The 14,276-nt window shown below is 41.6% G+C and overlaps 1 protein-coding gene across 2 annotated transcripts in view; it reads left to right on the top strand.

Moving 5' to 3' along the window:
- TAF4B (TATA-box binding protein associated factor 4b) overlaps positions 1-14,276 on the top strand; it is a 351,422-nt gene that overhangs the window by 33,638 nt on the left and 303,508 nt on the right. For both annotated transcript variants that reach the window (XM_069220053.1, XM_069220052.1), the window contains exon 6: positions 14,173-14,262. In XM_069220053.1, the coding sequence (XP_069076154.1) occupies positions 14,173-14,262 (90 nt within the window). The remainder of the gene's footprint in view (positions 1-14,172; positions 14,263-14,276) is intronic.

The raw sequence follows: 14,276 nt of genomic DNA on the forward strand, positions 1-14,276 counted from the left end.
TATAAGGAAATCACAGTAACTCATCAAATCCAAACTTTTGTGTTATACAGTTACCCAAAAACTGTTTTTTCCAAAGTATGCATGTCTCTTCACATGCAGAAGAACCATTGGCCACCTGAGTTGTCTGTAATGAGGGAAAAAATTGCGAAATTTGTGAAACCGAGGCTTGGAGCACATACGTTAGGACAGTGTCATACTATTCATTCCAGCCCTTGGAAACAGAGGTGAAATGAAAGTTGGAACTCCTGACTAAAACGAGGTTTGGAGTACCAAAGAGAAATACAGAAGTCTTCCGTTATGGCAGATGACAAGGGACATCAGAGTATGAAATGCGTGAAATCGGGTGTTACACAGGTACCTTGGAGGGAGACCTTACTGCAGGGTTTGCTATAGAAATGGGAGTGAACACAATGTATGGGAGAACTTGCTTTGAACCTTCAGAAAAGCTAGACTCTGGTGGGGGGTCAGAATGCTGATAGGCTTTAATTTATGCTTATTTTCATAGTTTAGAGTTAGAATGTCCAGCTCTGGCCGTTGAAGTGAGACAACGTTTGAAGGCAGCACAATAGAATAACAAGTATTGGCAGGACTCCAGACTGCTTCAACCCGCTGCAGTGAGGTTATGTCAGCTTGGGTAGTGCGCTATGGACAGCAGTGATTGCACTGCACTTCCAAGAATAAAACAGTGAGCAACCCCTTACATCGCCCTTTGTCCTTAACCTAGCAAGTCCGCAAACACTACTGGTAACTTTACTTTATGAATTGTGAAAGACTGAATAAGACAAGCAATCCAGCTTTATGTGGGACTACATTTTGGAGGGACTCTCTAAAATTGGGACTGTTGTCTCATGAGAAGGGAAAAAGAGTCCTACTAGTACAGCCATGATGTACAGATGACTGTAATATGTTCTTTCCACATGCTAATTAAGTATTCTTTCCTTTAAAATACATGTGTCTTAGTGTTTCATGGTTGAATCGTAAGACAGATGTTTTCTCCTGCCTGAGGTAGTAGGACGAAATTTCAGCCAGGAGTCATTCCATGCCACGTGACCTCTCTTTGTGAGCGTGTCATTGACTGATATTTTGAAGTACTATAAAAACGTGTGAGACCTAAAGAGATTAGTTAAAAATGTAATGCAAACATCTTTAATCCCGTCTGGTATGTAGTTCTAACCCTATATATAAATGTTTGGTACCAGGACTTGCATGCTTTATATGTGTAACACTCTGGCCATAGCCAGTGTGTACTTATTGTTGAATCAGAGTTTCTCTTGAAAAGGCATTTTTAAAAGTAAATGTAGCACCATTTGACTAATTTTCACTTAAAAAAAAAAAAAATATTCCATAGTGTTCTTTGCTTTCTGATACAGAAGAATAATGCTGAATAGAATTACACTAAACTTGGCCCGAAAGTAAAATCTTACTGAAGAAGTGCCTTTGATTTGTGTAAATTCACGCCGTCATTTTTTAGAAATAAGCGTTTAATTTTCTTTTTTGTTGGGCTTAAGATGTGAGATTGTGGAGATGTGGACAGTTGGGTCTTGGACGCCTGCAAACCAGATTTCCTGGACCCCAGTGGACCCAAATTAAAAAAATTCTATATCTGGAAAGCGAGCCTTAAACCTCTTGTCATCTATTTTCTGTTTGCAAACCCACGCCTGTGCTCTCTAACTCTGTACAGTCTGACTGGTGGGCTGCTACTTGGCAAAACTTGTAGGGGCCGCCACAGGCCTCAAAAAATCATTAAAATGCTACTAGACCTGCAGGTCGAGTAACTTGAATAATCTACTCCACCTAACTGTAATGTTCTTGACCCTAAAACAGGTCTCAAATTGTGTGATGCTAGGATAATATTGTATTCTACAGACTCCATTTTCTTCATTCTCTCATGAGTGCACCTTCATATGTGTTCAGCATTTCTGCCGTAAAAAAAAATCCTTGTTTGATTGAATACACTAATCATTTGCTCCATGTATAATAAATCTAGCCCACATATAGGGTACACATGATCCATGCATGAGTTGCCTCTTAGTTTACAAATAGCTTTGCCATCAGGGCAGGAGTGTTTCTCAGTTTGTTTTAAACAGTCACTTTTAATAAAGACATTACTAAAACATGATGTGGTAGCGCACTGTCATTTACAGACAGTAAATTTCTAAGAAATGTCCAAAACCCTTCCCACTAACTTGCAGCTTTACTGATGAAACTATATATAGTGTATTAACAATCTGTGAAAATGTTTCAGAAAACATTTATCATCTGCACAGCACAAAGTAAAGTGTTCTGACTTTTTTTCATCCTAACTTAAATATTTTTTTCATCACACAGAAGTACAAAAAATAATTTTTCAAGCTACTGAAATATTTTAAAATGTTTGTAAAGTTGACTTGGTTTTTATAAATGTGTGTTAAGAAAAATCTGATACGAACAGCCTTTAATTTCACATGTCAGACAGTTCGCCTTACAAAATCCTGGAACTTTGCAGTCACAAGTAAAAGGTTGCATTTCAAGAAGACAAACTGACTTTTGACCTCTGTCTCTGAACACAGAGCAAATGTGACAAGAATAGGATTTAAAGGCATCTTAATTGCTAATTCAGTTTCTGACTGAACAGAACATCTGTCCCTTGTCCACTGGCCCGAAGGGGTGAGTAGGATCTAAAACTAGCCCGACCTCATAAAATAAAACTTGCCATAGCTTGTGGTTGAGTAGATATTTTGAGCCCTGTGCCATTAGAGGTCTTGAGTCTTCAGCTCCCACGTTCTCAGATTAAAAAATTAAAGGGCATATAAGAAGGCAGGTGAGTAGACCCTCGTGAGATCTGTGAAGAATAACCAAAACTAAGTACCAGTAAGCTTCCTAGGTTTTTGCTGGCCCTTTCTTGGGTGGTGCAAATTGAAAACCATTCACCAGAGGCCCACGAAGCTTGCTACAGGATCACTATCCATGAAGCCTACTGGGTCCTGTGAACCCTTTAAAAAGGAAATAAAGATGAAAAGACTTTGTAAAAGATCAGGGCTTTGGAATTGGCCGTCTGCAGCGTGTTGTGGCTGTTTGCATAGCTGCAGTCCTGGCACTGTGGCTAAAACCCACGCTGCACATAGCCAAGTCGTCTTTCCTAGTGGTTAATGTGGTAAGTAATATCGTCTTTAAGATACTTTACAGCATTTGTCGTTACAACTTTTATGTCAAGGATGAGGTCATGAGCATTTGGTATTCAAGGTATGCTCTTATGCAAGTAATGGATTTTGAAGCTCAGCATAACTTGTGTGGGATTTTGGTTTTAATTTGTAATTGGCCTTTATCTACACGTGTGCAGCATCCTTCTCAGTGAAAGAGCTTAGAAATCCAGCAGCAAGATCTGCAGACTTGTGGCCATTGATAAGCCTCCAAGAGTGATCATGGACCCACTACCTGATCTTCAAGCAGAGCGGGAGATCCTGCAAGACTCCAAGAGCGGTTGTTGGTGGTTCATGGAACATGAGTGCTAAAATCTATGAATCTCCTGTCAAAACTTACTTTTTGGGGTGGCAGGAGAGAACTTGAGCCAGGGGAATCAGAATGGTTCTACCACTGTTGTCTTGAGATTGTTTAACCTTTTTTTCCCCCTCCAGATGCAGGATCTGATTGTTTCTGGTTTGCAGAGAGATTAGAGTCCGTGGCCCTGAAACGGATGCCAAAGAACAAGCTCCCTTATCCATTCGGATTTTTTTATTTTTTTTTATTTTAGCTTGGACATGGCCTGTGAAGTCAGCTCACGGACTAACACTCCAGATATCTTGAACTTTTTAACCCTTCCAAGCACACTTCAAAATGTTGTTTAACCACCATTTGTTTCAAAATACTGAACAGGTTTAAAACAAAGTAAGCAAAAGAACCTCATTGAGTAAAGTTCTGTTTCTGATGGATGCTTCTAACTGCAGATTCCTAACCTCTTCAATATTCCTCCAGAGACCAGGCTGAGATGGATAACTTTTCTCCATAACTCTTCCTTTATGCTATGGAGCTGCATCTCCTTTCAGTTGGAGAAGTGACGTCCATGTGACTTCACCATCCTCATAAAGCACCTCACCCTGCATTAACGTCTGGCTTTTTTCATGTTTTCAACTCTGTTCCAGAGGACCCCACCCTGAAGCAAAAAAAAATAAAAAATCTGTCTGTGGTACTGTGGCTCTGACTATGATTCCTAATCTTGTGAGTCATGCCAGAACATGCATCCAAAGGCCATGGAGGCTAAGCTCTCATGGCCGGGGCCAAGGACAGCAGGTTAGATGCAGTCCCAGGCTCTTCCCAAGGTCTCCTGCATTGTTGGAGTGGAGATACTCTTGTCAAAAGCACAAGAAGTAGTAACTGCATGGGGCAAACAGAAGTGAGGTAGGTTGCCCAGATCTCTTTCAAACTCCCGGCTTCCCTGCCACAGGAGCCTGGGGCCAGTACCTCTCCCTCTGTCTGACCCTGGGATGGATCCAGTTGCACCACAGCAATACCTGGACTTTCCGTCCCCTGGACCTGATTGGGCACTTCATCTCAACGCCATGTTTGACATATTCAGGCATGCTACGAACCCCTCTGCAGCTTCTTTGGGCCATATTGGTTCTTTGAGGGTGCCGTATGGGTTTTCGACGGTGGGCCTTGCCACCATTCACTCCCTTTTTGCCATGTCCAGCAATGCCGATGGTCCAGTCAACTTCACCCCTCCGCTGCCTCTAGCCCAGCTTAGACCCTTGCAGTCTGTGGCAGTACATATGCAGATCAGCCCCTCACCATCACACATCTTTAGTTGTTGACACTGTTACCAACATCTGAGCCTGCCGCTTCAGTGTCTGTTTATAATGCCAATTCAAAAGTCTAGATGGGAGAAAACACCAACTGGAGAGACACAATTCAAAGATTGAGACTATTCTGAGTTGTTTGGTACAGACACTGAGCTGGAAGACTTTCAAGAGCCCTTGCAGGAATTTTAGGGTTTTGCTGAGGCTAATTGCATAGATTTCCTAACCCATGTGGCCCCTGTCCTCCTGGACAGGAGTCGTACCACTCCATCATTTAAAAATAAAATAAAAAATAAAAAAAGTCAGATGTTTTTGAGTTGCCTTTATCTACTGTTGAGACTAAGCCAACATTCCTACCAAAGCTCTGCAAGCTTCTACCAAGACTTGAGTCAATGCTGCTAGTCATGGGGGCTTTGTAGACCCTGTTTTGGCTACTTAGAACAAACAGTCCTTGACTCTTGTGGTGAACAGGTTGATGGCAAGAAAATATGGACTTGCCCCAGTTGATCCATCATTCATGTCAGGACACATTTCACCAGAAATCCTAGTGATTCAGGCCTGTTTTTCAGCAAAGCTCAAATTAGAAACTTTCTTCGCTGCCTAGGGAATCCAAAAGGATATGCTTCAGTCATAAAGGTCTTTGCAGCAGGGAGCCTGGCCTTGAAGCCAGTCAGCATCCTGTTCCTGCTAGGCTGCTATGTACTGGCTCTGTGGGACACAACAGGTATGCTGGTTCATTTTCTTCCCTAGAAATTTAGAAATTAAGGGCACATTTCCAACACTTGGGCTGGAACAGTTGCATCAATACAAGTGATTCAGTCTGGCCTAGACACAGTTGATTTCGTTGCTAGGACAATTGGGACATCCATTGCTGTCAGGAGACCAGCCTGGTTGAACTTCTGGCTTTTCCCTGATGTACCATCCACTTTGATGGACCTTCCCTTTGAAGGTGCCAAGTTTTTTTTTTGGGGGGGGGGGGGGGGTCAGCTTAACATTGGAACGTTTTAAAATCAGTTCTGCCATGCCTGCTCTCTGGTCCACAGCACCAAAGGAAAGAAATCAAGGAGTTGTGTATGCCACCTGTGGCTGAGTCTTTCCACCTGCACAGAGTACAGCATCTCCCAAAAGAGCACCAGAAAAGGGCACAACAAGTAGTAGAAGAGGGGCAAGCGTTTTAGCAGTAATCAGATAAGATCCGCCCTTGATGCTGCTGTTACAGCTGCAAGGAGTATAGACACTGCCATCACAATCGGAAGACATGCATGGCTGCGCTCCTCTGGTTTCAAACCAGAAAGTCAACAGGCAGTTCTTAATATGCCTTTTGATAAAAAGCACATCTTTGGCCCAGAAGTAGACACCACTATTGAAAAGCTGAGGAAGGACTTGGATACTGCGAAAGCAATGGGAGCTTTATGCACCACCCCATATAGAGGTTCCTTTTGCGGGCCACAGTTTTGAGGAGGTTTTAAGCCACAATCCTCAGAGGCTTCCACCTCCCAAACAAAGCGATCACAACAAATCCAGTATCAACAAGGTGGGTTTAGAAAATCCTATAGAGTTCAGTACTTCAGAAATAGAGGTAAATTCCAAACCTCTAAACAAACAACCTCACAGCCTAAACAGTGACTTCCTCCCTTCCACTCCACACATCTCCTGTGGGGGGAAGACTACAGCAATTCCACTCTCATTGGCAAAATATTACCACAGACAACTGGGTATTATCAATTATCCAAAATGGCTATTGCCTAGAACTAATATCCACTCCTCCAAACATTCCACCACAATATCACAAGTTGTTACCCGGACATACAGTTCTGTTACAACAAGAAGTACAATCTCTACTGTTAAAGCAAGCAATAGAATTAGTTCCACAGTCTCAACAAGGAACAGGAGTATACTCACTACACTTCTTAATTCCCAAAAAGGATGGCACCCTCAGGCCCATATTAGACCTCAGTCCCCTCAATTTATACATCTTGTCAGAGCATTTTCACATGGTAGTTCTGCAAGATGTTATTCCACTACTAGAAAAAACAATATTTGATGACTGCTCTAGATCTCAAAGATGCGTATTTCCACATACCCATCCACCCAGCTCACAGGAAATACCTCAGATTTGTCATAGCAGGAAAACACTACCAGTTCAAGGTGTTGCCATTTGGCATAACAACAGCTCCAAGAGCGTTCACAAAGTGTCTAGCAGCAATAGCGGCTTACTTAAGACAACACATCCATGTCTTTCAGTATCTAGACGATTGGCTAATCAAATCAAGCAATCTTACACAATGCCAAAAACACTCTGGTTATGTGCTAGAAACTCCACATACACTAAAGTTCTCTCTAAATTACCAAAAGTCACACTTTCAACCAGTACAAGTACAACCGTACCTAGGTGCTATCCTAAATACTCAACTAGCTCTAGTGTATCCAAATATACAAAGGATACATGCTTTCCAAAATTTAAAACCACTCATATAGCCAAATCAACAATACACTGTAAGATTTGTCATGAAGATTGTAGGAATGATGGCATCTTGCATAGCAATAGTCCCACATGCAAGATTAAACATGAGGCCCTTATAACAGTGCCTTGCACAATAATGGTCACAAGCACATGGTCAGCTTCAAGATCTAGTGTTGATGGACCGCCAAACAATTATGTCCCTTCAATGGTGGAATCACAGCAATTTAATGAAGGGGCAGTCATTTCAAGACCCTGTGCCTCAGACCATAATTACAACAGATGAATCTGTGATCGTTTGGGGAGCTCACCTAAACAATCACACCATTCAAGAGCAATGGGATGTCAAACAGAAACAGCTACACCTAAAAAACTTAGAAATATCAGCTGTGTTCCTTGCCCTAAAAGCATTTCAGCCTCTTCTCAAACAGAAAAATGTTCTCATAAAGACTGACATGACAACCATGTATTAGCTCAACAAACAGGGAGGGACACATTCATCTCAGCTGCCCCTTCTAGCCCAAACAATTTGGAAATGGGCAATTCACAATCAAATTAATTTAATAGCACAATACATTCCAAGGATAGACAATCAGTTGGCAGATCTCCTCAGCAGAAATCACCAACAGACACACGAATGGGAGATTCACTCCCAAGTACTTCAAAGGTACTTTCAAAAGTGGGGAACACCAGACCTAGATCTATTCGCAACAAGCGAAAAGGCAAAATGCCAAAACTTTGCATCCAGACACCCACATCCCCTATCCAAGGGCAATGCTCTGTGGATCAATTGGTCAGGGATACTTGCTTACGCTTTTCCCCCCTCTCCCACTCCTTCCATTTCTAGTCAACAAATTACGTCAAACGTCACTCAACATGATACTCATAACACCAACATTGGCTCGCCACCCTTGGTACACAACACTACTAGACCTATCTGTAGTACCTCACTCCAGACTCCCAAACAGACAAGATTTGTTAACACAAAACAAAGGTCAAATCAGGCATACAAACCACAGTGCTCTCAATCTAACGATATGGCTCCTGATGTCATAGAATTTGGTTATTTAAATCTTAGATCAGAATGTATGGAAGTAATTAAACAAGCACTAAAACCTACTACTAGGCAGTGCTATGCAAACAAGTGGAAAAGATTTGTCTACTATTAACAGTCTAAGAGAATAGATCCACTTACAGCATCTATACAAGATATCGTATGCTATTTACTTCATTTGCAGAAATCAAATTAGCATTTTCCTCAATACAAATACACCTTACTGCAATATCTGCATAGCTACAGACTATTCAACATACTTCTCTATTTAGAGTTCCTGTTATCAATGCCTTCATGGAAGGATTAAAATGCAATATTCCACCCAGAACACCACCTGTTCCATCATGGAATTTAAATATTGTACTTACCAGACTCATGAGACCACCTTTTGAACCCATGCACTCTTGCCAAATTCAATTTTTAACATGGAAGGCCGCCTTCCTTGTAGCTATTTCTTCTTTAAGAAGTTAGTGAAATACAAGCAATCACTTTTGAAGAACCTTTTTTCCAAGTGCACAAACATGAGGTTGTACTAAGAACAAATCCAACATTTCTACCAAAAGTAGTATCTCCATTTCACATCAATCAAACAGTGGAATTGACAGTCTTCTTTCCACAGCCAGATTTTGTGGCAGAAAGAGCTCTTCATACCCTAGATCTCAAAAGAGCTCTTATGTACTACATAGACAGAACTAAAGCTTTTAGGAAAACAAAACAACTTTTTGTTGCTTTCCAACAACCACATACAGGCAATCCTATATCAAAGTAAGGTTTAGCAAGATGGATTGTTACAGGTATACAAACATGTTATATCAAAGCAGAGACAACTTTTGATCACTCCTAAGGCACATTCTACAAGAAAGAAAGGTGCATCAATGGCTTTTTAAGGAAACATACCAATGGTTGATATATGTAAAGCAGCTACATGGTTAACCCTTCATACATTTACAAAACACTACTGTGTTTGTGTTCTCACAGCAACAAGCCACTATAGGCCAAGCTGTCTTAAAAACGTTATTTCTAACAACTTCAACTCTAACAGGCTAGCTACCGCTTTTTGGGAGGACTGACTGGTTTGTAGTCTATGCATAGCATGTGTATCTGCAGCTACACATGCCATTGAACGGAAAATGTCACTTACCCACTGTACATCTGTTCACAGCATGTAGTGCTGCAGATTCACATGCAGCCTCCCTCCTCCCCAGAAGCCTGTAGTCGTTTAAGTTTTTAACATTTGTATATATGTATATACATTTACACTTGCATGGACATCTTTTTGTATTTCTATACTCTATCACTCCTTCCTTCACCCTCTGCGGGAAAACAATCTAACAATGGAGTCGATGCCCATGCGCAATGGAACAGAGAGAAGTCACTCGATCCTGTGACTCCGAAAAGACTTCTTAGAAGATGTTGGAAGAGCTATGCATAGCATGTGAATCTGCAGCACTACATGCCACGAAAAGATGTACACTGGGTAAGTGACATTTTCCATATATTTCTTCTGGGAACCACCAGTAGGTACTTGGAGTTAGGACCATGTTTCCATAGGAAAAAAGTTTTTTGACTTGCCTATATCTTTGGCAACGTTAGACGACTCTTCACGACATCTTCCCCCAAATAAGTGCCCCAGTGACTCTTGTTGGACACCGAAAGCGGGGGCTGAGGAAAAAGGGGAGAGTAAAAAAAAAAACACGAGTTTCACATGTTAATTCCCAAAGGACCTTTGAACATGACTCCAGCCTGACCCACTAGATGGAACTACACCAAATTTGGCCGAAAGCTAGTTATCGGTACACAGATTAAGCTTTCGCTTATTTGGTGTAAATCCGTTCAGTAGTTTAAGAGAAATAAAAGGGAAAACAAATTTGTTTATCTAGGGCCGGGTTCCTCCCCAACGACTTCGCGAATAATGAATGAAGAACGAGCTCATACAGGAAATGCACAGTTCTGATTGGCTGGCAGCACTTCAACCAGGAAGTGTTGGCAGTCATCCTAGGACTCTGCTTTAGCCAAATCCCAACAAAAAACGGTAAAAAAAAAAAAAGGAGAAGGGGCCAGGTTAGAGGTACCCTGACCTCTTAACTCTGGTGCTGGGTTCCCAGAGGAATTCCGTCAGAACAAAAAAAAAAAAACACTACTTTTATTTTTACTGCGAATTGTCGTGAGTTCATGGTAATAAATAAAAGGGAAAAAAAACTCAGTCTACCCTGCTTAGTTTTTAATAAGCCGCATGGTGAGCTAGGTCCAGGGGGCACTGAAAATATAAGGAGGGTGCACGGTCCCCTCTCCAGGGCTTTTATTTACCCCAGGGACTGCCACTTCCCCGGGACTTTGTTCATATGCCATGCGGGGGGCGTTCCGACACTTGCCCGGGGCTATAAGTACATTGATGCGGAGGGAGGGGGCAAATGGCCCCTTGGAGCTCCGGGGACCGCCATCTCCCCTGGGCTAATTACGACAATCATGCAGGGGGGGTGTGTCCCTGTCCACACCCCTCCCAAGCACCCCTGGGGACCACAACCTCCCTGGGGCTAAAATAGCAGAAGGAAGGGGATCTGTTGTGACCCCACCCCATCTCAAGGACCACCACCTCCTAGGGGCAAATTCCTAGGTGGAGGGGGGCCGCGTGGCCCCCCCTAAGAGCCAGTAATGGCTATGGGAAACCCCTGGTCCGGGTACAGCTATGTACCAGGGTGTGAGGGGATTGGGTCCCTGCAGCCAGATCGGCCTTGGGGTCTTTGCACAGACCCTCCTCCGCAAAGGAAAACTAAACTCTTTAGGCTGGCCCCTGGAGGTTGAAGGCTGTATAGGGCTGGGGGATGGTGGCCAAAGCCTGTGAGCAGCGTGGAGTTGGGTGGTTTTAGGCAGTTGGCAGCCGGCTCTGTGGCCAACCACCACCGCTCCCGACCAAAGGCCGTGTGCAGCATTGGGTGAATTAACGTATAGTGATTCACCTGTTATAGTTGGAGTTATCTCAAGTTATTATCTTATGTTCTAAGGTACCTATAACTCGCGCCCTCGCCATACACTAGTTACTCCACAAATTATAGCACTCATGACATCATTGATAATATCAATGTAATGTTTGCAGTAAAATGTCTGGTTTTGTACGTTTAAAACATGAGCCTGACTAACTTCCATGTTTGGTTTTTAAGTGAATTTCTGTGGGTTTTGTAATTCTGTTCCCTAGCTATAACGTCCCTGTAACATATATATATATATATATATATATATATATATATATATATATATATATATATATATATATATATATATTTTTTTTTTTCAGTGATATGGTTGCATTTGGGTTTTGCCCATTCTCTGATTTTGATCCCTGATTTTGGACTTTTTACTGTGGGCGAGTGCCACTGCCAGTGTCTCACCCACAGTAATTGCATGGTAAATTGACTGTGCCTGTTTACCACCAGTATCTGCCTTTTAAGATGAGGCTGCTGCAACACAGCAAGGGTAATAGACATTTTGCTAGTTACACATGTGGGCTGCACGTAGGAGACTGTCATGCACAGCCCGTTAACCGCGCACAGGTAGCCTGGCGCAATGGGGACTCTGCAAGATTAGGTATTCATCTGATAGACAGTAATAGGGAATTTCAGTGTGATTTACTGTTATGTTTAGCGACACCCCATTATACACTTACAGAGAGAACTGCCTTTGAGTGCAGTTTTACTGCCTTTTGGCTTACAGATATCATTGATGTCTTGAATAGGAGTGTAGCCTGTTGGGAAAAATCTCATTGATATCTGTACTCCTTACGGGTCATCCAGAGTTTTCATATTTCCATGGGTCGCCTCGGGATCCGAACCCAGGCTTTTTGTCAACCTGCTGTGACCAGTTAATTACATTTCTCTCCAGCAGCAGGAAGAATGGCCGTCCCACAAAAAAGGTGCATTTAATAGTACTTCTCCCAGCTCCTGAAGATAAAAGGGGTGCGGCAGAATGATCTGCATCAATTACCCAGCTCTCACACTGTGCGTCCCAGGAATGAGCATGCCCAAGTCCACTAAATAAAGGAGTTTCCAGACAACTGGAGCCCACCCACCAGGGCCCCTGTTTAAAATTCTAGTTTGTAAGTCCTTGGGGATGATGTTAGCAACGGGTGGAGTGGAGTCGCCAGAAGCCAATGTGACCAGTGTTACCTTGATGACTCCATTTTGGACTGTCCCAGCATACTGTCTGGCGGGTGGGTATGGGGGTGGATAAGTGACAGGGCACAGGAGTGCCTGACTTCTGAAACCTTTCTCATCTTTAAAAACTCTTGCACGGGTGGGGGGGGGGGATCTGCTGGATCCTGGGACTCATGCCCTAAAGTAACTTACTTGCGCCCCCAGCTCGCACAATTTTTTCAATAATTTTATTGCAAATTTTGCAGTGATTAATATCTGTGATGTAATTTGTGGGGTAAGTAGTTGTTCATTTTATAGTTACTTGAAATAACTAACTATAACAACTACATTTCTATGCTTTTGTGCGTGTGAAATCGGAACCTACCTATACTGTTTCCCTGTTATATATGCTATTAATACAATAAACCATGTTAGGATCAGGTTATAGTGAAATGTAAATGTGTAAGTAACAAAGGAGTTGGGTCAATGATTAATGAGTTACTGATGTATGGATAGATTAAACAAATACTTTTACAATTGGTCAGGTATAACATTTAAATGACATTCCAATAAAATAAAAGGGTCAGGCTGTTACTGCAAATACAAAAATAAGCAGACCCCTTAACTGGATACAAATCTATTGTTAAATAAAAATGACTAATTCATTCAAAATGTGAAGGGTCAGTGTTAGGTTAGTACAGCAAACAAAATATTAATTGATTGCATTCAGACGTTAATTTTTTTTTAATCACAAATCAAATTCAGAAAAACAAACTTAAGTTGATGTGGAATTGGTGTAAAGGGCAGGGACCATGTAGTGGTTTAGTGTCAAAGATGTAGGTTTAGTGACCCACAAAATGAGGGTGGGGGTTGGGATTTTAGTAACTTGCAACTGCTTAGATATGGAAAAGCTTCCTTTTCCTCTATCTTCTGTATATGTGATGCCATAGTCATCTAAACACACAGTAAGTTTAATGGAAATAATTCTGCTGTCTTTAGTGTACGTGCAGCAAGGTAAAGCTCTCTAGTGTGAGCAGTGAGTGACAAATGTGGGTGCCATGACATAACAGACATGTCCTTAGCACTTCAGAGGTACTGCTGAGCATCTACCAAGCAAATATCACACTCTAGGGAGTAAATAAAAGAACAATCAAAAGACATTGCTCTGCTTCATTGTTGCATTTTGTTATCCTTTGTTTATTCCTCATGAAAGAAGCTCAGCCAAAATATTTGATCTGCTCTCTTCAGTGTCCAATTGTTTGAATAAGATTACAAAGAGACATGACAAAACCCTCCCATTGAAATGTAGCCTTTTTTTCCTTTTTTCCCCACAGACTGTAGACAAAAAATAGCCTACATGTACTATTTTTCAGTTTTGGAACATAATTATCTTTCTCAAGTAACTGTTGAAAACATAAATCTTTTATTCGTCGAACAGTTGTACATTTATTTAAATTTAGTGTTGTATTTGTGCTTCACCATTTAATTCATTTTGGCACACTGAATGATGCTTTCAAAGAAACCATACTTTTACACCATACTCTGAAAAACATCTCATACTCCTGTAAAACTAAAATAGCATGTTTTTGTTGCATACATTGTAGATCATTTAGCTTGTATAACCTTGTTCTTGTTATTTGAAGGCAACCTTGATTTTCAACCTTTTGCATTTGAAGTGCCACATGATGAAAAATTTCAAAAACTGATTACTTCACATTGCGCCAGCCCTAAGCTTGCCTTTAATACCTTTTTCTGTAGGAGGCAAAAATTGAACCTGAAGAATTCACAAAAAGATTGTACACGGAGCTAAAGTCTTCACCACAGCCATATTTGGTTCCTTTCCTTAAGGTATGTTTTATTTA

This window comes from Pleurodeles waltl, chromosome 2_2 (assembly GCF_031143425.1).
Source record: "Pleurodeles waltl isolate 20211129_DDA chromosome 2_2, aPleWal1.hap1.20221129, whole genome shotgun sequence".
Lineage (NCBI taxonomy): Eukaryota > Metazoa > Chordata > Amphibia > Caudata > Salamandridae > Pleurodeles > Pleurodeles waltl.